The 23,410-nt window shown below is 38.7% G+C and overlaps 1 protein-coding gene across 1 annotated transcript in view; it reads right to left on the bottom strand.

The window, feature by feature from the left end:
• CDKAL1 (CDK5 regulatory subunit associated protein 1 like 1) overlaps positions 1 to 23,410 on the bottom strand; it is a 338,480-nt gene that overhangs the window by 255,398 nt on the left and 59,672 nt on the right. Inside the window, exon 4 of the mRNA XM_063298967.1 lies at positions 18,002 to 18,086. Coding sequence (XP_063155037.1) covers positions 18,002 to 18,086 — 85 coding nt within the window. The remainder of the gene's footprint in view (positions 1 to 18,001; positions 18,087 to 23,410) is intronic.

The raw sequence follows: 23,410 nt of genomic DNA, 5'->3' as shown, positions 1-23,410 counted from the left end.
TTTCTCAAAATCAGCAGGTTGGCTCTGCAGTATCTCTTAATTCTTCACAAAGGTCTGAAAGTATACTTACTGAGAGCAATGTCTCTCAGTGATAGAGTGTGTGCATTGTATGTAACACTTCCCAAGGAAAATTGAAGGGGAGCGGGTGCTAATCAATACAGCCAATGCTGGCTAGTTGGGCCAGATTCCTCACTTTGTCCTTACCTATGAAGTCTGGTTCAATATCAGCATTTTTGTTTCTTTAGTATCACTTTGTATTTGTGTTTATGTTGAAACTGTGATGATTTTCTAAATTACTGTTTGGAATTTAATGAGCTTACTACTACCACATTCTCAAGTCTGGTGATTTAAGGTATCTTGCTGTTGACATAAATGGTTAAATATGGAACACATTTCGCTGAGACCCTACCCCCATAATTTTAGCTTAATGAGAGATCAATCACTTATGTAAAATGGAACAAGGAGCCTCTGAAGCCGTATCTGTAATCATAGTCCACAAGAGTAACAGAATCCTCTCCTTTTTTATTTCAGAGATTTAGGTAACAATGCAAGCTAGCTTTTGATAAGGTTATAATGTTGTATCAACATGCTAAAAGCATTTTATGATTGTGCAAAAAAAACCCCTTTGGTTTGATTTGTATAAACACACAGTAGCTAAACATTTCATCATTGCAGTTCACAGCTGGGTCAGATGGTTCCAAAGATATGACAAATAAAAAGAGATCCAAAACAGCATTGTCTTTCTTGCCAGACTACTGTTCAGACAAAAGTACAGCAGGTGGCTATCCACTGTGCCATATTAAATCATATACTGCACAGAACTTTATACTAATCGTTGTGAGATTCCTTTTGTTCAACATTACTCATCATCTTCCATTTTGGAAGTGAAAAGAAAATTGCTTTAATGACAGATGAACCACAAAAGGAGAGCAGCGATAGTCTGAATGATAGGATCCAAAATTTTGCAACAGGAGAGAAAGCTTTAGCCTCTATTTTCTACCATTTCCTCCCTTAATATTATTGTTTGTTAAGTAAACTCGGGCTTATCTGGAAGAAATCCATTCTGAAACACCAGGTGGCTCATTCAAAACATTCTTCTAGCAACAGATGGCCTAGAACTTCTTTATTAAATACACCTTTCATGCAGAGGTCACTGTGCCAGCCAGCGCTCCAAAACAAAATCATGACCACAGCCAATCAACAGAGGCAGAACATAACCTTAGAAAAGGGCAACCAAGTAATTCACAGAGCCAATGTTTCAGTCCATTTTTAAAATGTTCATATAGGAAATGGGACGGGAGAGAAAATGTGCTGCCTACTAGTCCCAATAATGTCAAATCATGAGTACAGGTGGTCCTCATTTAACAACCACTTATTCAGCAACCATTTGAACTTGCAACGGCGCTGAATAAATGGTAGTTATGACCAATCCTCAAAGCTCTGGCCATCACAGCACCCTTGCAGTCACATGACTGTGATCCAGGTACTCAGCAACCAGCCTGGATTTGCAACTATCACAGCATCCCGTGGTCATGTGATCATGATTTGCGACCTTCACTGCCGTCTCCCCACGAGCAAAGTCAATGGAGAAGCCAGCAGGAAGTCGAAGGTTGAGACCATGTGATGTCCTCACTTAACGACCCACACAGTCCTCGCATAACAACGGTAACCAGAGACTGCCGGAATTGCCATCGCTAAGTAGTGTGGTCACGTGACATCATGCTTTATAACTGCATCACTCAGCGATGGAAATTCCAGTCCCAATTAACATTGTTAAGTCAGGACTATCTGTAATAAATTAACTGGCATTCTGCAAGTGGGACTTACAATGGTGTCTATTGCATGCAAAACAAAATCAATAGAATACAAAGTAAATCACTAGGTTTTAACAATTATTTTGCACTTCCCCTTGGCATTATATGTCTAGATAGTTTAGACTGTGGACTGGGGCAAACTAAGTAGATCAACGTCTTCATCCTCCCAAAGCAGATTTTTTTTATATAAAAGAGAACATGCTGATTTATATATTAAAGTGCCAAAGGCACCCTAATTTCCTCCCCGAGTCACATATGATGCTGAAGCACTACCCCCTTCACAACTTTAATTCCCAATTAAAACAAAATTTTACCCAAATTTGCTTCCCTTCCATGGTTTTTCATACACAGCTATGTAACACAGAGATTCATGTTAGTAAAAAAAAAAATCATTGCACTCTTATTTGCTGTACTGACAACTAATGATGGAGTTGGAAGGATGTTAGTAAGCAGATGCTATGGGGAAAAAACATGATTTAGCAATTGTACATTTCTGAATATGGCAACACCTCCCCTTTATTAATCATTTAAAATATTGGTATTATCTTTCCATGAATAATGCAGAGACTAAAAAACCCTATAGTCAATAAGCAGCTATTAAAAATGAAATGTTAAGACCAATTGTAAGCTAGATATGGCATTCATATACTGAAATATGTAATTCAAGAGGTTAAAAAAGAACTTTATACATGGTCTGTACAGCCAGAATTACTGGCTCTGCCTATGTTTACTCATGCCCTGGTCACCTCCCGTGTGCACTACTGGAACATGCTCTACATGGGGCTGCTTTGAAGAGTATCCAGAAGCTTCAGCTGGTGCAGAATGCAGCAGTGCAGGCAGCTACGTGTGCCCCTGGAACAGCACACATTACACCTCTGCTCCGCGAGCTGCACTGGTTGCCAGTTTGCTTGAATTCCTGGTCCAATTCAAGGTGCTGGTTTTGACCTTTAGAGTGCTCCATGGCCTGGGGCCAGGTTATTTGAGGGACTGCCTCTTCCTGGTTACATCTGCCCGTCCCATCAGATCCCGCAGAATAGGTAAGCGGTGGATCCCGTCTACGAAGGAGTTACAACTGGTGAGATCCAGGAGACAGGACTTTTCTGCTATAGCACCTACCCTGTGGAACATCATCACCCCCTCTGGTGAACTGATCCCTTTCCAGCCATCCTTCCAGAAATCCCTCAAAACTTGGCTGCATCAACAGGCCTGGGGTTTCAAGAGAATGGTGATCTGCCAAGGTGGTCCACTGTTTGTAATATCCAATGCTCTTGCCTAGCCTTTTTTAAATAATAACATCAATGTTTTTAATGGTAGTGTGCTTTATTACTGTTATTTTATGGTTTTATTGTATACAGCCCAAAGTGATGGTTTGTGAGATGGGCAGCCATATAAATATGATTGACAAACAAACAAACAAACAAATAAAATGTATTTCTCCTCTAGAATCCTTCCCCTGCCCCCATATTGAGAGCCAGTTTGGTCTAGTGGTTAAGGCAACGGGCTAGAATCCAGGAGACTGAGAGTTGTAGTCCCGCCTTAAGCACGAAAGCCGGCTGGGTGACGTTGGGCCAGTCACTCTCTTGCAGCCCAGCCCACCTCGCAGGGTTGTTGTTGTGGGGAAAAGAGGAGGAGGAAGGAGTATTAGGTATGTTCACTGACTTGAGCTATTTATAAAAGTCATTAAGGCGGGTTATAAAAATAAATAAAATAAAATAAAATAATAAATATTGAGGAGAAAATGTGGTGTAGTATGGACAAGGACTGTGGTCTTTCAGCATTGGCAAGTATTCCTGGATCTTAGCTGGATTTAACATTTTTGGATACCAAGTTTCTGGAGTCAGTTGGACATTATTGGGGTGGAAAATGTTCCACTAGCTCTGTACATCCTGAGAAGCCAACCGTGTTCTTCATGCTCCAACATTCACCCTAAAACATGATTTATCGGCTTCTTCTGAGGTAGGATGGTTTTTAAAATATAGAACAAGTCTACACAGACAGTATGCCACAATATCCAAAACGTCACCCAGAGTACTGAAAGATGTCTGTCACAGGTAAATCTGCCAGCTGCTTAACAACTGTTGTTTTTTTGGCTGGGGCTATAATTATTTGCCATTTTGCACCTCTTTTATTCCTTGGAGTTTTTTCTTTTACTAAAGTTAGCCCTTAAGGCTTCCATTTAAACATACATTTAAATCATTGTCAAGGGTTTCCCCACCTTCTTTTAGTTTAACGTCTGCCAGGCCTCTACAAGTATACAGCTAACCCAGGCAAAGATAAAAGCAGAGGGAAGGGGGACTATGAGTATATTGAAACTAACCCCATTGTCCTCTGTAACACAGTGAAAATCCTAAATCTGATTTAAAAGCTGTAATATAATAGCCCAGAAACCATCCCATCCCACGTTCAGTAACTGCACAGTCAGTTTTAAAATGCCATTTAATTGTTTTGTAGATTAACCAAGGAGGGAGGAAAAGAGGGTGAAAGTAATTGTTCACATTGTCTTTTGTGCACTGAAAGTTCCACCCATTATTGAGCAATCCAAATTAGTCAGCCCCATTAATTAGTCATAAATGATCTGGTAAACAGCAGTTTGAGGAAAGGCACTTTGTATGGGTTTAACTGCCTTGCTTCCAGTTATGACTCTCTAATCCAGATGGTATAGTCTTTTCTTTAAAGAGTCTAGTAACACTTGGTAAACAAAGTACATATGGTAAGCACAACTTTATCTGCAAATAAAACACACACACACACACAATTCCTTTGGCTACCTACCTGCCTACACCATCTGTCAAGCAGATGGTTCAGGTTTCATTCATAAGATTAGGCAGGGGTGCGTAGCTGAAAGACAGGCCCTCAAGGTAATATTTGATTCCATGCGCCAGCCTGCAATACACGTACTCTGTAACATGCAGCATTAGGATGAAAGACATCAGGCCTCCTTGTTCCTAGGAACATTTTCTACTTGCTGCTCTTCAAGATATAGGTTTCACAATGCTTATTTATTAAATGAAATGCATTGCTTTAAAAAAAAAAACAGAGGGAGAAATTTTGCAACGATGTGGGTCATGTCAGAAACATATTACAAAACTGACAGACCAAACTAACATCATGTTAAGGTTTTATCTGTCAAGGCTACAAAAGATTAATAGTGGGGAAAAATCCCAGGAAGTTTAGATGCAATACTATTTGGAGTTAGCCTATGTTTTAAATTTCTGAAGTAATTTTCAAGGAAATTATTATATAAAAGTGATTTTATATAATTCCATCTACCAAAGCAAAGTTGGCTAGATAGATAGCTCTCACATTTGTCATATGACTTCCTATCCAATAAGTCTGCCATTTTTAAAATTTTAATTAATCAACCTTCCTCACTGATTATGGAAATTGTTGTGAACATATGCATTCAGTGCAACAGAAGAGGAAAAGATTTACCAGTCAGCCATCTCTTTGCATATAATAACTGACTTTAAATCAACTGTCAGTGGAAATGCATCCATATATACATATACTGAAGAAATTATTCAATTCAAGTCATTCAGATAAGAAGTCTAGTTTTGGTCTGAGCAGAAGAAGAAATACTTATGAATTTAGTTAGGAAGAAATCTCAAAGTTGTAGCAAAAAAAAAAATTCAGAACACAATGCATTAATTTTTGAAATAAATACCATGAAAAAAATACTTTACACAAACTCATTATATCATGTGTGAATCTGCTCATGCTACAAGTTTATAAACACATTTCACAGATTCTACATAAAGAAAAATAAAGATAATCTACTTGGTGGTTATTGTTCAACTTATTTCCTACTTTTAAATCCTAACCTAAAGTAAGAGTGTTTTAAAAAATATACTCAGAAAGCAGAGAGGAGCTACAATCATAGTAAGGACCTTCTCAGGGAGATTTCTTGTATTAATTACTTTCTAAAGGGTTGTGAATGTAGACTACTTCAACATTCATGTTAATTTTTCTTCATTTACACTCCCATAATACAGTTCAGAATATTTTTATACAGTTATTTGCTATTATTTCTCAAATTAACATAAAATTACTAAGGTCTGTTCATCAATGGAATAGTATCTTTGTCCAGAGGTTTATATTAGAATCTTCAATCTCTTGGTAAAGCTATAAAAGTATGTGTGTGTGTGTGTATTTAAATCATTAAGATTTGTAATTGTTTTTATTCTTTTTCTACATAGCGTGCATACAGTGGGCATCTACAAAATCATGAAAACCACAACTGCTGGGATCGAGACATAAAGCCACTGGTCCTAGACATAAAGCTAAACCATGGCTTAAAGTTAGTTAAGACAAGTGCCCTCCTCTGGCCAAGCCACAGGGACTCCTTTTTTAGGGCTGCACAATACTTTGGATTCACAAACAAAAAGGGGATGCTTTAAGGAGTCACAGACTCCTACACTGCTCTGTTAATGTTCGCACTTCTGCAGGCTCGGAAGTATTTTTTGCTTTTATATCTGAAGCTCAACCAGCACTAATGGATTTTAGCTTAGCATGTCTTCAAAACTTTAAATTTTAACTATTATTTATAACATACCAACTTCATAAGTCATGGTTAAAAGCAGGCTGTTTTATGTCATATGCATAATTATGTATATCTATCCTGTTCAGAACCTCTGAAAAATACTTTATTCCACAGTTCTGTGAAAAATAAGTGTGGAACTTAAGCCAGGAAAACAGAATTGCATCTCTACTACTTTCCTCTAGAGCTAACTTAATACAAATCAGTTCTCAGGAATTCACATGTCAGATTTCAATCTACACATCTCTCTTGCTGAGGTCAGGATGGATGATCTCAGGCTTGATTTGCCAATCCCTTAATTTAAATCAGGGGGAAAGTGACCCACCCTGTTCTCTTCACAAACACTGCCTGGGGGGTGGGGGAGGTACTTTCTAGTTAGAAGATGACTTGTTCTGAAAATATATATACACATTTTGCAGGGGGCGGGGGGTCTGGCAAAGGACTAAGTGATAAAGGAACTTAGTTGTGAATGGAAATGGCTTGGTTCAGCATAATACAGCATGAGGCAGGGATGCATAAACTTTGTTGTGAAAGAAGAGCCCACATCTTTAACCTGGCCTTGAACAGAACTGATTCTTGGAAAAGCAGTCAGGGATTTGGACAAGTAACTCAGTCTAATATCTAATTGGAAAACAAAGCATGGATCCATTAGATAGATTTACCGTATGAAGCAATAAAAAAGCTAACCAGTTTCACTTTTTACAGCCATATCCATCAGCAGATGTTCTGCCTGGGAGCTAGGGTGACATCAGTTCAAACAGAGCAGTCTCTGTATGCTTTATGAAGTTTGGAAAGCAGATTTCTTTTATGAAATTACATTTAAGAGGCAGTGGGTAATGTTTCCACTATATGTCAAGGCCCCTACAAATATGCAATAATGGATCAGGTTTTATGTCATTAGTGGTTTATTTTTGTGTCTGAAATTAAGGGGGAAAAAAACCTCTTGATAAGGCTTTCTGCCAAAGAAATGATAAGAGTTACATCTTTAAAGGAAAATCTTTTTTCATATTAGTGATATAGTACCGTTCAGAGGGCAAAGAAAAGCAATACTGTATACCACCACCACTTAAAAAAAGTACCAGAAAATATTCCGTGTTGCTGTCCCTGTAAACGGTCTACCTCCTTGTTAGAAACTGAGTGAGGATTCTCCAGTCTTACTGTCCATAATTTTATGAGTCTCCCATTATGTACTGAGTTTAGGAGTACTTCTGCTCAGGCCAAAACTGTACAGAATGTAAGAGAAGACATTGTAGCATATACTGAAAACATAGAGAGTCCCTCCTGGACTTCAGAAAACAATTAAAGACCTGGTTTTGTCACTATGCCTGGGGTGGGAGGGAGAATAGTCACTTCTGGGGATGGCTAGTTCCTTAGAGTGGTCCTGTTTGGCTTGCGGGTCATAGAAAACTTTTAGCCATCGGGTTCCTACCATACTTTTATTTTATTTTGTATTACATTTATTCTATAGTTTTATATGGCTTTTTGTATATGTTTTGTTGTAAACCGCCCAGAGTCCCTTTCCTGGGGAGATGGGCGGTTATAAATTTGATAAGGTAGATAGACAGACAGACAGACATTGCTGAACCGAAAAGAAAGGAAAGGCCAAATCCCTAGTCTCTATTTTCTAGGAATAAAATTATTGTTATAATACATGCTCACAACTCTTATCACAGGCACTGAAAACACAACCCTAAAGGTAACATAGCGAGAATTGGTTCTCACATTGATAAGAAGCCTAGTAACAGCTACCAAAACTATAAGCAGATGCAGGCAACTCAGCCTTCATAAGGCCATGAGAAAATGTTAAGGGTTTTGCCAACATAAATTGTCTATATCTTGCTGCTTCACCCGAAAGTAAAGTAATTGCTGGCATTTTTGTGTTGAAACCTTAACCTTCCTTCTAATAAATACCACTAATCAGAATTCTGAGAGACTTATTTTAGGGAGAAAAGGATTCCAGTCCAGATTCCTAGGAGGAAAGTTTGGCAGAGCTTTCCAAAGATCTCATGAAGGTCCAACTTTCAACCAGAATTCAGTTTAACAAATTGGTGGCAAATTTAATTAGGACCAATCAGAATGTCACCAGAGGTTTAGATTAACATAGTGTCAAAAGTGTCCTGGCACAAAATAAAATATAAATTATGGCATTATTTTATATTTATTCAGATTAACATGCTTTTGGCTACCTAAAAATAAAGTAAAATCACAATTTCAATAGGCAACACAGTTTTAAATCAAAATAAGCATGTTAGAGTGCATTAGAACAAACACTGAAATAATCAACTTTCAGTATAACTAAGCACCATCTGTAAAAGCTTGAAAGATATCTGGAGATAAAGAGGTATCCTTGACCAAAAAGTGATCAGAAAGCCTGAGAAAGACATTCCACAACTGAGAAGCCATTCAATCATCGTGGATAAACATATAAATATCTGCTAGTCCAGGTTGTTATATATTCTGCCTAGTATTGGAAGAGAGATGAGTACATGTAAATCTAGCTGGCCACAGTGGAAACAGAATGTTGATATAGATGGTTTTTCCATCTTTTTTATAGTCTCAGTTCTTGAATAACGTATTATAGAAAGAGATGATCCTTCAGATTATAAATCCAAAGCTATGAAGAATGTTAACGGTCAAAAGAAGCATTCTGAACTAGACCTGGCACAATAACAATGAAAAAATGCTGTTGTAATATGTTTGTGACACTCCATTCTACTTAATTCTCTCCTAATCTTGTTTGATTTATAAACCACCTCACTCCAGAATACCAACTGAGATTTCTGGTCCATTTTCAAAAATAATCAATGAATAAAGCATAGTTTTCTAAATGGGAGATTACCAGTGCATGGATTGCTAATCTAGGTTCCCTTAGATTCCTCCAAAGACGAATCAATCAGCATCCTCCTTATGTTTAAAGGCAAATGGGGGCAACCAGCAAGTTTAAGAGGTCTTTGGTGAAGCTGCCCCCATTTGCTTTTTCCATTTGAATTATCCTGCAAATTAAGCTCTGAATTTATGTTTTTCTTGTTTTTTTTTCAGAGAGAAGTAAATATGCAATACTGAAAACTTTCATCTGTGTAAGCAGTTTATTGTGGTCTGAATGTTTCTAAATTGATACTGCAAGAATTTATGTTAACACAGCAGGTAGTTCTGCCTACTTAACAGCTGTGCATCAGGAAGAGTCCTGATGAAGCCTTCGAACCCTTGGACAGAATCCCCACTTTTATTTGATGAAAAGAACACCTCCAGCATATACTATATATAAGATATTTGAAGATACAGCTCATAGCTGTAAGTTTGTAAGAGATCTGTCTAGGTTTTGCGATGGGACAGGGGTTATATTGTGGTGGATACGTATTGTGAATAATACAGGAATAAAATTGACTCAGATTTATGCACTTCTTCCCCTAAAAACCACATTATTTTTCAACTTCGGCATTTTGTCTGTGCTTTGTATACAAAGCATAATTTGTTACTAAGCAGTTGAACACTGTGAGACTAAGTAAGAGCTCTGTATACTCAGAGGAAAATAAATAACTATTAAATAAAATATATTTATTTAAGAAAAGGAAACCAATCCAGGCATGTAAAATAAATTCAGGTATATAAAAAGATGAGAAGACTCTTGAGCTGGGTCAGAAATGTTTTGTGTTTTAAGCCAAGGCTTAATATTTAGTTACAAAGAAGTCCATAGATTTTACCAAGATCCACTAAGAAAACCAAGCCTTTAGCTAGAGAGAAATGTGGGCGTGGAAACAGTGATTTAATATCAACAAGTCATTGAAGGGTACTTCAGTAGTAATAATCTAGCATGATTTCAGACCCACATGGGACAGAGTCAACATTTTTATATTATTATTTATTATTATTATTATTAAAATGTATATGCCTCCCAATCCCAGTGACTCTTGTTTGATGAATTTCAATTAACAATAAAGTACCTGACATACATCCTAAAAAGAAATGGGACAAGGATAGATGTTTTTAAAATATAATCAGCCAAGTATCTAATTATACTAGAATAACTGATACCAATATATCTAATGGTATCAACACAAGTGAAATGCATACTGATCATGGATACTCCAGTGAGCTGGACACTTTTGTTCTTCTACAGAATTTTTCACTTTTGTTTTTCTACAGATTTCACATTCAAGATAGAAATTCAAAAATCTATGGAAGGCAATACAGACTTTAATTTTAACAGCAAATTTCATCTGGTGAAGAAATACACACTGTAAGAATTTACTGAGCAAAATCACAGCCTACCACAAACTTGTAAAAGCTACTCACGTGGGTAAGAAACTTCTGTACAAATGTTTACAAATGACTAACACTTCAGCTAGTAATTGTTTTATGAACTAGTGGAAGCACCTGGCCAGCCTTGGACAATCTCAGAAAAAGATTAACCACCCACCACCCTCTGAACACTTTTTGCTATCATTTTTAACTTCTAAATGTTTGCCTATCCAACCTTTGTTGGAACTTCCAACTTCACAATGGAGACTCATAAGAATCTGGAAACAGCTTACCTGCTTCAGCTGCAAATTCACTTTACATGGGAAGCCACAGACAATTCAGACAACTCTGAAAGCATTTAGCAAAGAAGACTATCTTGTTGACCTTTCCAGGATAAATTCTTTTTTAAACATTCCTTGCTTTGAGATGTAGTGCTTTTTTATCACTGGTCCTCAGGAAGTTGTATTGCTAGATATGGTCCAAATATTTGGAGCACACAAACTTAGATTCCAGGGGCAGCTGTGGCTTCCCAAGACTTGGATAGGGCCCACAGTGAACTTCACAATTTTTAATGTGAAGGAAGAGGAAAATTATTAATACGTGTTGTGAGAGTAATAATTTTAATAATACTTAATTTTAATTAAAGGTAAATATAAATGAAATTCAACCCAGTTTAGTTTTCATTTGGAGGCAGTTTGATTTTGGTCATCAACACACTATTCAAAGGAACTGTGTAGCTTTTGACACAGAAAAAAATTAGCAGCAGCATGTTCAACAAGCATAAATTTGTATACCTATTAGTTACTGGACCATCCATCTTTCATGGACTGTTCAGATTGTGTAACTGAAGTGGGAAGACTCACCCTCTTACCAATATGCCTTGCAATCAACTGCAGAAAGAGAGTCTAAATATTTATATATATATATTTATAAATATTCATGAGACAAATTAGAACTGAATCTAAATTAGGATTCCAGTGCACAAGACTATTCATCCAGAGCATGGGATATTCTGTTCTCTGACTGCACTGTCCTTTCCATTACAGATGGACAACTTTCAGTTAAAGAAAAGGGAGTATCAAGAAATACAAGATGGTGGATTCCAAATAATCTGGAATCATCCAACTCTTTCAAATTGAGCAGAAGATCTGTTTGTGAGCAAATTCAGTCTTATCTGTAGATTCAATCAAACTTTCTTTAGAGATACAGTTCCAGTTGGAAAGTTGTCTAGGCAGACATGAATATTCTATTACCAGAGTTGATCTGCAGTGAGTAATGTTCATCAAAGAGAGAGAAAGAGGCCACAAAACAAGGGATGACAATGCTGTTTGGTGAAAGAAAGCTGAAGCAGCTTTCTGTGGGATGACCTGATCCTTACATGTAATTTTATCTCTGTTAGATCTAATGACACTATGTAATTGCTTAGACTACCATAGTTATGGATGACAAAATGTTCATATGAAAGCCCCAGTTTGTATACATTTGTTTAAATGCTTGTGGTTGAAAATGAATGTTGCTCATCTTAGAAATGTGGAAAATTGTGAAATATCACCAGTATCCTACAAGTCAAAGGGAACCAGCTCTAGTGCTTAAAAGGTGGTAGATGTCCTCTTCCAGCAACTATTTCTTCACTGGAGTATGAAAGACAAATAATCTGTGCTAAGGTTGATTCCCAAACTAGTAGCCGGTTCCTCTGTCTAAGATATCTAAAATTTAGATCCAATTCATGTTCTCTCAGACACAGAAAACTCTGACTCAGGTACAATCTGGGAAAGAATTTCACAAAACACATGACCAGAAATACGTATTTCCTAAATAGTATCTCCCAATCACAGATACTGTTTTCTTTATTCAAGGACAATGGAGACCTCAAGACTATAACCTTTTTAGAGTCATAAGGTAATGCCTACAATTAGAAAAAGTGTGGCTCTCAAAATTAAATAGACAGAAAGGTAATAATAGCTAGTACTGCAAATGTTATATACTGTTTTTCTATGATCTCATTATCAAGCTTATGTTTTTTTCTGAATTTCCAAAAAAATTGTCATGATTTTAAAGTTTTATTTAAAATATGATCATCCTACCATTCTACTACACACACTTAAGGTAGCTTACATATAAATAGTGAAAAATAAAATAGAAAATAATAATTACAACAATGTCAAGAAATGCAATAAAAATCACTTTTACTGGCAATTGATTATAATATCATTCAAATTCTGAAAAAAAAAGATTGCTTGGCACAAACAACAAATAGAATATGAAATAGATGTCTTTTACAAAGGCATTACAGAGACAAGGCAATGTGGGATTAATCACTGAATTAACTTTCAACTTTAGAGGTCTGAAAGAAGGAGCTCAATCTTGACTTGATCTGACTGAATAATCAGGATGATGAAGAAAGTAACCATCAGAGTATACTCAGGTCACTGGAAGCTTTATAGGATAAAACCAACACTCTGAGTAGTGTTTTGAAATACACTGGAAGCCCCTGCAGATGTTTTAGCACAGACAAAATATCTCCTCTGAAATCACAACAAATAGGCCATTAGATAATTCTGTGGAGAAAAATATTTCAGTCTTAATTAAAATTAGATTCGGTTATATTTTGAACATAAAAAAAGGCATTCAGATGACTGAGAATACTGTAGTATTTATTTTCACCACTCTGCTTCAATGCATGTGCCTACTATTGTCAAAAATTACCACTTGTAACAGCTGGAACCAAGCTAGTAATTCTGTTACCATGATAATTGGCTAGCCGATCCATTATTACTGCCTAACAACATATTAACGGCGGGTGTTTAGGAAACTAGGTTTTTCTTGGCAAGAAAAGCACTAACTTTTTGCCAGGCTGCCAGTGCTTCGATCCAAAGGAGGCACACAACGTAAGGGAGAGAAGGAATCATGGACTGTTCTAGCCCCACCCTCTCTTTATTCTTCAGAGCACACCAGCTGCTCAACTGGAATTAAAATACAGCTCATGTTCGCTCTCAACAGAAGCCCATCTGCACACTGCACTAATCATCTGACTGCATAAAGTCCATTTGACTGTTTACCTAACAAGCAAGACTTGAAGTTTATACTAGGCACACTACTGAAACAAGGTTTCTACCTATTCTTTTCACTAACTGCTGATAGTCAAAACATCAGCAGCTTTCTACTAGAATCTTAATATGTTGTTCCACAGGGCAAAAGGAAGCTGTACTTAAAACAAAAACAGTACTGAAACCATTACGAGGAAAGTGTAGCACAAAGTTCACTACTAAATAAAATTTGAGTAGTTACAGGTCATTGTATTAGTTCACCTGGAAACCATTACTGTGGCTTTCCTAAAAGGAAAGGTGAAGTCTCCTTCAAGTAAAGATGACTCCTGGGGACTTTCTGGACATATCCATGTAGTTTTCTACACAACAGTGTAGAGGTATCATATGCCACTGCCTTCTTCTGGGATATCCTCCCCGATTTTGTAGTTTACCCTATAGCCCTGGGAATTGCCAGTGGTCTCCCAATCAGCTTAACCAGGTCCTGCTTGTCTTAATTTTTCAAGACCTGGCAAGGTTTATTAAGTGCTGCTACTTCACTTAAAACCACTTCTGGGTTTAAGATCACCTTACTGGTCATAACAAGGAAAACTATTCCTGGTTTCAGGAGCCTTTCATAGGGGCCACCTACCCACACTCTGCCACACAGAAACAAATACAATGTATCTCAGGGGTCTTTGGTGCACAGTGTGATGACTTATGACAAAAGTGTTTTATCAAACTTAATTCTGTGTCTAACTCATGTTATATATACATTTGATTCACAGGAGATGCTAGCACCTAGCCCAACTTAACTCATCCCGTTGCTGCTAAGAAGTAAATACAGACTAGGAGCTGAGCTTGGGTTCAGGAAAAGAGAGAGAGAGAGAGAGAGAGATGAATGTAAAGGATACAATGTGTCCTTTCAAATGAAATAGGAGACACTAAATACAAAAAGGTCAGTGCCTACAGTTCATATTCTTAAAAGAAGTATTTATTTTTATTGATTGATTGATCAAATTTAGCCACCGTCCATCTCCCCCAAAAGAGGGACTCTGGGCGGTTTACAGTAAAATCAAGCACAAAATATAAACATTAAAATCTCATAAAACAGTTATAATAAAATACAGTAAATAAATAGAATCCAAAAAAGGTATAAAATCCAGGCTGGTGGGAGGGACTCTAGGGTGCGAGCCACCCCCAAGAATGGTTATTCACTTTCCCGCCCCAGGCGAGACGGCAGAACCAGGTCTTCAGAGCCTTCCGGAAGGTCAGGAGTGAGGGGGCCTGCCTCACCTCTGGGGGCAAGATATTCCAGAGGGCGGGGGCCACTACAGAGAAGGCCCATTTCCTGGACCCCGCCAGATGAAATTCTCTTACGGACGGGGTCCGCAACATGCCCTCTCTGGATGATCGGGTGGGGCAGGCCGATGTAATGGGGATGAGATGGTCCCTCAGGTAACCTGGCCCCATGCCATGTAGGGCTTTAAAGGTAATAACCAACACCTTGAATTGGACCCAGAAGCAAACTGGCACCCAGTGCAGCTTGCACAGCAACAGTGTTATATGTGCTGACCTAGGGGCACCAAAAATAGCCCGCGTGGCTGCATTCTGAACCAGCTGAACCTTCCGGATACTCTTCAAGGGTAGCCCTATGTAGAGAGCATTGCAGTAGTCTATATGAGAGATAACCAGGGTGTGAGTGACTGTTCGGAGGGCTTCTCGATCCAGGAAAGGTCGTAACTGGCGTACAACCCGAAGTTGCACAAAGGCCCTCCTGGCCACGACTGCCACCTGCTCTTCAAGCAGGAGTTGTGAGTCCAGGAGAACCCCCAGATTACGCACTGAGTCTGTCTGGGGCAGTGCAAGTATGCAAAATAAGCATGAAGATATCCATACACAAGCAGAGTAAGCCTATCTTCAAGGCCTATCTAAAGAACACAGGGTTGGGGCTACTTAAACCTCATAATTATTCCAGAGGGCAGGCACCATGACAGACAAGGCAAGTTTCCCAGAATCGAACATATAATACTGCTTTAAAGATGGGATCTGGAGCATGCTCACTCTGTTGACCTTACCAGTTGGGCAGAAACAATGGGAGAAACGCAGTCCGTTCAATAACTAGGTCCTATGCCATGAAAGGGCGTTAAAGATAATACCCGCACCATGAACTGTACGCAGAAGCTTACTGGTAACCAGAGCAGCTCACACAGCATGGATACACTGAGGCATGCCCCAAACTGTTCATGCCACCACATTCTGGACCAACTGCAGTTTCTGAGGGATCTTCAAGGGCAATCCCTTATAGAATACATTGCAACAGTCCACTAGCTACTATGGCATAAGTACAGGCATACCTTGTTTTATTGCGCTTCGCAGATACTGCATTTTTAAACAAATTGAAGGTTTGTGGCAAGCCTGTGTAGAGCAAGTCTATCGGTGCCATTTTTCCAACAGACTAGCATTTTTTAGCAATAAAGTATTTTTTAATTAAAGCATGTACATTTTGTTTAGACATAATGCTACTGCACACTTAATAGACAACAGTATAGTGTAAACATAACTTTTATATGCACTGGGAAACCAAAACATTTGTGTGACTAGCTTTATTGTGACATTCGCTTTATTGCAGTGGTCTGGAACCAGACCTGCAATATCTGCGAGGGATGCCTGCAATTGTGAGAAGGAACTCCGGTTTCAGCAAACCAGTCCAGGAAAGGACTTAGTTGGCACACCGAATGCATCTGAGTAGAGACCTTCCTGGCCACAGTTGCCACCTGTTCTATGAATCCAGGAGAACCTCCAATTTGCACACTAGTTCTGTCTGGTGAAATGTAACCCATTCAGAATTAAAGGTGGAAAATTTATGATAGCAGAAGAACCGGAAACTGACAGCCACTCAGTCTTGTCAAGGTTGAGTTTCAGTCTGTTCCTCCCAATCCAGGTCCAAACCACCTCCAGGCACTGTGACAACATCTCAACAACATAATTTGGTTGTCCTGGAGTTGAGATTTATAACTGGGTATTTAGAGGTTCTCCTGGCCTTGCAGCTCCTGCTGGAACAGCACATGGAAGCAGTGGCCAGGAGAATCTTTGGTCAGCTTGGGTGGATCTACCAGTTGCACCTGGATTAAAGGTACTGAAAAGAGTTACTCTTGCCTTTGTCATTTCTCAGTTAGATTAGTACAATTTGCTACAGGTGGCAATGCCATTCAAGAAAACACAGAAGCTGTATCTGGCACAGAACACAGCTGCTTGCCTACTGACCAGCTCAAACTGGTTCAGCAGGATAATACCTTTTTCTGAGAGCTGCATTGATTAGCGGTAGGTTTCCAGGTCCAATTTAAGTTGTTGAATGTTATCTATAAAGCTCTCTATGGCTTGGGCCCTCATTACCTATCTTCTTCAGGTAATAAGGCCACAATCTGGCCAGGACAGGAAGCTGCAGGTACCCATCCTTGGAGAGATTGAGGGTTGGGGACCTAGAAAATGGCATTTGCAGTAGTAGCCCCTCACTTTAGAATAGCTTACCCCCTGGGGTCTTATTAGTCCCTAGCTCTTTATCTTTCAGGAAACAGATGCAGGGCCGCAACTAGGGTCTGTGTCACCCGGGGCAAACATGGATTCCATGCCCATTTTGGCACCCCCCAGCACTCATTTTGGCATCCCCCCAGTGCTCATTTTGGCACCCACCAGCACGGCGCCCAGGGCACATGCCCCGCTTGCCCCTCCTAGTTGCGGCCCTGAACAGATGTAAAACATTATCTTCCACAGGGCTTTTGGAGAGTGATACTTAATGGAGGACAGCAGCAGATTTTTCAATATTGTAATGATTATATTTATGGATTCTATGGATGTTTTTAATGTAACTGTTGTAAGCTGCCTAGAGTGGGTTCAATAGACAGCACACAAATAACTGTAATTAATTAAAGTCAAGATAATTACTCCTCAGAAATGTATTTAATAATGTTCCCATACTGCTACATTAAAAATTACAAGTTGGTAACTGTTTTTGGAATTTCTGGAGCCACATCGAAGACTTTCAGGGGCCACAATTCATCCTGGAGATTCAGGCTGTGCAGTTTGGCTTCAACTGGTCACTATCTGGAATCCTCAACTTGGAGATTGTTCTGAACATTTTGGAAAACAACTGTGATGCTTGTGTAGTAAACCAAGTAATAAACAGTATTTCCAAGGATTTTCTTAAAGACAACAACTACATGAATCAGATACTGTACAGCCTCCTCACTTCAATCTAATTGCCACTGAATTATACCAGTTTTCCGTGTTTTCCATTCTGCTATGAATAACAATAGACACTCTTCAAGGAAAGATTTTTCAATCATCTCTGTTAATTCAAGGGTGTTTATCAAAGGGTAACAACTTACTTAATTGAGTTTCGAAAGTGGTCTTCAGCAGGGCTTTTTACTGTACAACTGTTCAACAGCCAGAGGTCTGCTTCTGCTGCATTTTCTGAAATATAAATATACATTATGTATTCAGAATTTATTCTGTTTGACATCACACAGAAGAGATTACGATTCAACACTTTATCAAAGGAGTGCAGTTTGCATAACAATATGAATATGTGGCAACACTTAAGTGATTCAATAAATATGATTAAAAATTAACAAAAACAAGTTTAAATACCATGGGAAAAATCACATAAACTATGATTTTAAGTAGTTTATAAAGAAATTAAATAAAATTATGAATTTATATGAACATTGTTCTGAATCAGTGACAATGTTTCAGCAATAGTTCTTTACTTACAGATAGTCCTTGACATACAACCACAATTGGGACCAGAACTTCAGTTGTTAAGTGAAGCATCATGTGACCATGCCTGATTTTATGACCTTTTTTGCTGCGGTCGTTAAGATAATCACCATGGTCATTAAGCAAATCCAGCTTCCCTCACTGGTTTTACTTGTTTGAAGCCAGCTGGGAAGGTTGCAAATGGTGAACACACAACCCTGGGACGCTGCAACCGTTGTAAATACATGCTGGTTGTCAAGCGCCCGAATTTTGATCACGTGACTGTGGGGATGTTGCAATGGTTGTAAGTGCAAGTACCAGTTGTAAGTAACTTTCTTCAGCGCTGTCGTAACTTTGGACGGTCACTAAACAAATGGCTGTAAGTCGAGGACTACCTGTAGTTATATCAGATCATGCAAAGGTTACTATATTTTTCGGCAAACCGCAGCCCTTCATTGACATAGCACAGATAACATTGATTGCTCTGTTTCTAGTGACAGCTAAGAGGTACACTGAGAGAATGTGGGCTTTTTTCTGTTTTGTACATCCAGATAACCTGAGCTGAGCTCAGTTCCTGGTGACTGCAGCACCCATGCAGGTTCCTTGGCAGAGTTACACAAGTGGTTTACCATTACCATCTTCCAGGATACTTCTTTGACTTCCCAGTCTAACCAACCCTGGTGCAAGTACTAACCAGGTCCAATTCTGCTTAGCTTCCAAGATTTGCCAAGAGCAGCTAGGTGCTGCCATCTGCTGAGGCTTTCCTGTGTAAGTGCTTAAATAAGCTATTTACTTACACACAGCACCAGCGAAGAGTTTATGACAACACTGGCCAGCAGCCTGCTCTCATGGCCAGACTGTTCACATGCCTCAATAGCCTTTTTTTGCACTCTCTGCAGCCGAGATACCAAAGCTTGGGTAGAGATACATCCCCTTGGGACTAACTTTCCAAAGTTGCATGCAAACATGGATGGGGACCAAAACTACATACACTTCTCATTCCCACATAATGAAAGCATTTTTCTAGGCCTAACTGGGAAAAGCCAAGAAGGGGAAGCCTTATTTATTTATTTAAATTTTTATCCCACCTTTATTATTTTTATAAATAACTCAAGGCGGCAAACTTACCTAATACTCCTTCCTCCTCCTCTTTTCCCCACAACAACCCTGTCAGGTGAGTTGGGCTGAGAGAGAGTGACTGGCCCAAGGTCACCCAGCCGGCTTTCATGCCTAAGGCGGGACTAGAACTCACAGTCTCCTGGCTTCTAGCCCAGCACCCAAGTACTTAAAAAGTTTACCTCATTTTTGGTGGCTGTTTCTAAAACAAAGATGTGCCCTGTCCTTAGTTAGCTGTCAATCATATTACTTACAAACAAAAATGTGGGCTTTGCTGTAATGACATATAAACAAATACAAATGTGTGGTGAACAGTCACATGCAACCCTTTAAAATCTTCAGAAGAATTTAACTCTAATCAATAATGATGGTAGACTTATTAGAACAGCTGAAGTGAGGTCATGGCGAGCAAGCAAAGACTCTTACATATTAGCACCAAGCTATCACATTAATATATACCACTTTCAGGAAAAAAAACACACCCCTGCCTATCCAAGATATATTCAATTCAGTATCTTTTACAGCCCTTCACAGCCTGGCCTTTCAAGATGTTTTGGGAATGCAACTCTCAAACCCCTAACCAGCTCAGCCAATGTGTCATATAAAATTAGGTTGTATGCTACATTGTAAAAGGTACTCCTTACTTACTTTGCCCAGCAAATAGGCAAAATGCAACCAGGATATACACTATATATACCTTTTGTTAATGTTATTAGAGTCAACAAAATAAAAAATAACGAATGTTTCTTAGAGCAATAAAAAGACATAGTTAAAATTATACTCTGGATCTCACCAATTGAACCAGCTGAAGAAAAGGCACAAATATTGTTTTGCAGTCTCTCTCAGCATAATTTTTACATGGATGGCAACAAATGAGTTCCAGAAGTTTTACAGATTTTTTTAAAGCTTACTATATCCAAATATATCTATTTAAACACTGAACTGTAATCCCAACTCTGCATGCAAATCAGCATTCCACTTTGTCTAATATTTTCAGAATTCAAAAGCAGTTAGAAATTTGCATAAAAGAAAGCTAACAATGTTAAGTATAATGCCACATGGAGTATATATCTGTAGGAGTCGAGTGCACAAATGTTTTTCCAAACAGTGGCTGTACAGTGGAAACACTTCAAAGAACAATGTGTTTAAAATGGGGGCAGCAAACACTTGCAGCCCAGGGTATATTTATTTATTTATAGTCTATAGCCTAGCAGAGAATGTAGTCCTCATACAGTCCATCAGGCTCCTCAAGAGGGTAGGGTAAAACTTTGTGCCTTAAAAGAATCTAAGAGGTTTCTTTGATTGTATTTTAACTTTAATTTTTAATGTTAATATGTGTTAGTCATAACACGTTTAGGTGCTCCTTATGTGATTAAAAAATACAAAATAAAAAGCAATCTGGAGCCGCTCCAGAAGCCACAAAAAGAAGGCTGGGTTGCGCAGCCCTGCTTGTGTGGAATTCACATGTCTTGCATTTTAAAGATCAGAATGAGAAAGTTGAGTTGCTCATAAATATGCCTGAGAAACGCTCCAGCCCTAAATATATTGGCTACCACAAATAACAGCAGTTCTGCAAGGTATACTGGATTACAAGCAACTGAACAACATTACTAAATCAACACTGTTTAGACAACTCAAAGCAGTGACTTTTATCTTTAGGCTCCCCTCTCCAAAAAACAAATACTGCACTAACCACAAGATCCATGAGGTTTTTTTTTTTAAAACACCAGCAAACCAAAAACACTCAAAGGTCATGGAAACTTCTGAACAATCCAAACATAACAAGAGGTTCTGGACAGCACTAATTGTCAGAATTATGCAATAAAAAACAGGAAAACTTGGTAAAACTCTGAGTAAGCAGTATAGATATCCACAGAAAAGACCAAAATATTTACACTTTGGTTTTCTTGCTGGTGTTTCTGTTTATATCATTGCTCCTTAAAAGTCTTACATGCCACTCTGAATGCCCTTAAATAGCAATCTTAACATCATTTGGGGGAAAGAGCAAGGAGTAAGTAACAGTTAACCATATTTAAGCTGATGAAGGCAAAACTGACAATATCTGAAAGACACTGAAAGACAGTACCAAAGACTGACATTTAATGTAATATCCAATAGAATCTACTACAGCTTTATTTCAGTGAGTTAGGACATGTGTACCACCACTTTTTCTCAATCGCTTCCAACTTCAACTTATTACTCCAGAGCATATATATATGAACAGAATGGAGCCTTACTATGGAGTATATAATTCTGTTCTTAAAATCTATATTGCTTCCCTTCCAAGAGACACTCTCCTTGGTGTTATTTTCAACTGCCTTAGGCTTTGGCCCCTTTTACCTCCGCTCCACCACTTTCTGTACAGTTTTCCTTCATTTTAAGCTCTTTACTCCAAGACCTTCTACCTCATGTTCCACCATTTATTCTGCTTCTCCACGATCCTTTTCCATGCTGGACTGGTAAACCCAACATACCAAAAAAAATCAAAAATGGCAAACCAATAGTATCATCCTGAAGGGAAGGATTGTCATGAGTACTGATGGTGAGCAGGAGGGGGCCTCTATCCAGGGGGGAAAATGCATGCGTAGTACTGAGGAATTAAGCAGCCATTCAGAGAGACACAGATCAGACCCACCTTAGCTTTTGGGGTTTATATGTCTGGGTTTTTCCCACGCTTCTTCAGTTTGTTAGGATTCTGTTAATGTAGCAGTAATAAACATTAGAGACCTACTCCTCATCTCAGCGTGATTTCTGACTGTTAGGACAAGGATAACGGGATAGGGAGCACTGCTTTCTTTTCCTTGGTGTCTTTTATACATACTGTACTAAAACAATACATGATAGAAACATAGAAAAGTAGCATCCATAGGGCTTCTGTAATATAAACAGGCAAATAATCTTGTTGGTAGTGAGTTCACTGCAGACATTATTCAGTCCCTTGTGCCCTCATTACTGACAATGAGAAAAACAAACTGTTTCTTACACTGTCTAACTGTGAGTTGGGATAGACATCCTGGTGTCTTCCAGAAGTTTTAAACAATAACTCCTATCAACTCCAGCCATTTTGACCAGGACCACGGAATTGTAAAAACTGTAGTCCAGAATGTCTGCAGGATATCAGGTTGTTTATTCCAAACAGAATCCATTTACTGGACTCTGGCCCAGAAACTAGGAAACTATTTTAGAATCAACAGTTGAATCAAACCAACATTTCTCAATACATCTTCTCACACTGCGCTATGGAAGGAAGGGTTTATTTTTAAATCAGGCTTTAAAAAAAACAGTTGATGTAATAAACACCAGGCCTAGGTGGCTGTATTGATTCAGATGACATTACTGGCTTTTCTTGGTTCAGTGAATGTGCTAGATCAGGAATGGTTACCTTCCATGTTCTCAGATATAATATGATTTCCCAAATAAGGGATGTGGTCCAAGGTACTCCACATTCAAATCCCTATTCAACCACTGCATAATTTAGGCTATCACTCTCAGCTCAAGCTATTCATACGGAGGTTGTTATAGGGTAATATTAGGAAAGATCATGCCCCCATGAATGATGCCCTCTCTTGAGCTCTGAGAGAAAAGCAGAGATATACACACAATAAAGAAATAATATATATTTTATCACACAAGCTACTCTCTTCAGAAATGTTTGAGCTGTTTTTGTTGTTTATTCGTTTAGTCGCTTCCGACTCTTCGTGACTTCATGGACCGGCCCACGCCAGAGCTTCGTGTCGGTCGTCAACACCCCCAGCTCCCCCAGGGACGAGTCCGTCACCTCTAGAATATCATCCATCCACCTTGCCCTTGGTCGGCCCCTCTTCCTTTTGCCTTCCACTCTCCCTAGCATCAGCATCTTCTCCAGGGTCTCCTGTCTTCTCATTATGTGGCCAAGGTATTTCAGTTTTGCCTTTAATATCATT

This window comes from Candoia aspera, chromosome 3 (assembly GCF_035149785.1).
Source record: "Candoia aspera isolate rCanAsp1 chromosome 3, rCanAsp1.hap2, whole genome shotgun sequence".
Lineage (NCBI taxonomy): Eukaryota > Metazoa > Chordata > Lepidosauria > Squamata > Boidae > Candoia > Candoia aspera.
The sequence above is the reverse complement of the archived record's forward strand: the minus strand, read 5'-3'. Positions and strand labels throughout refer to the sequence as shown.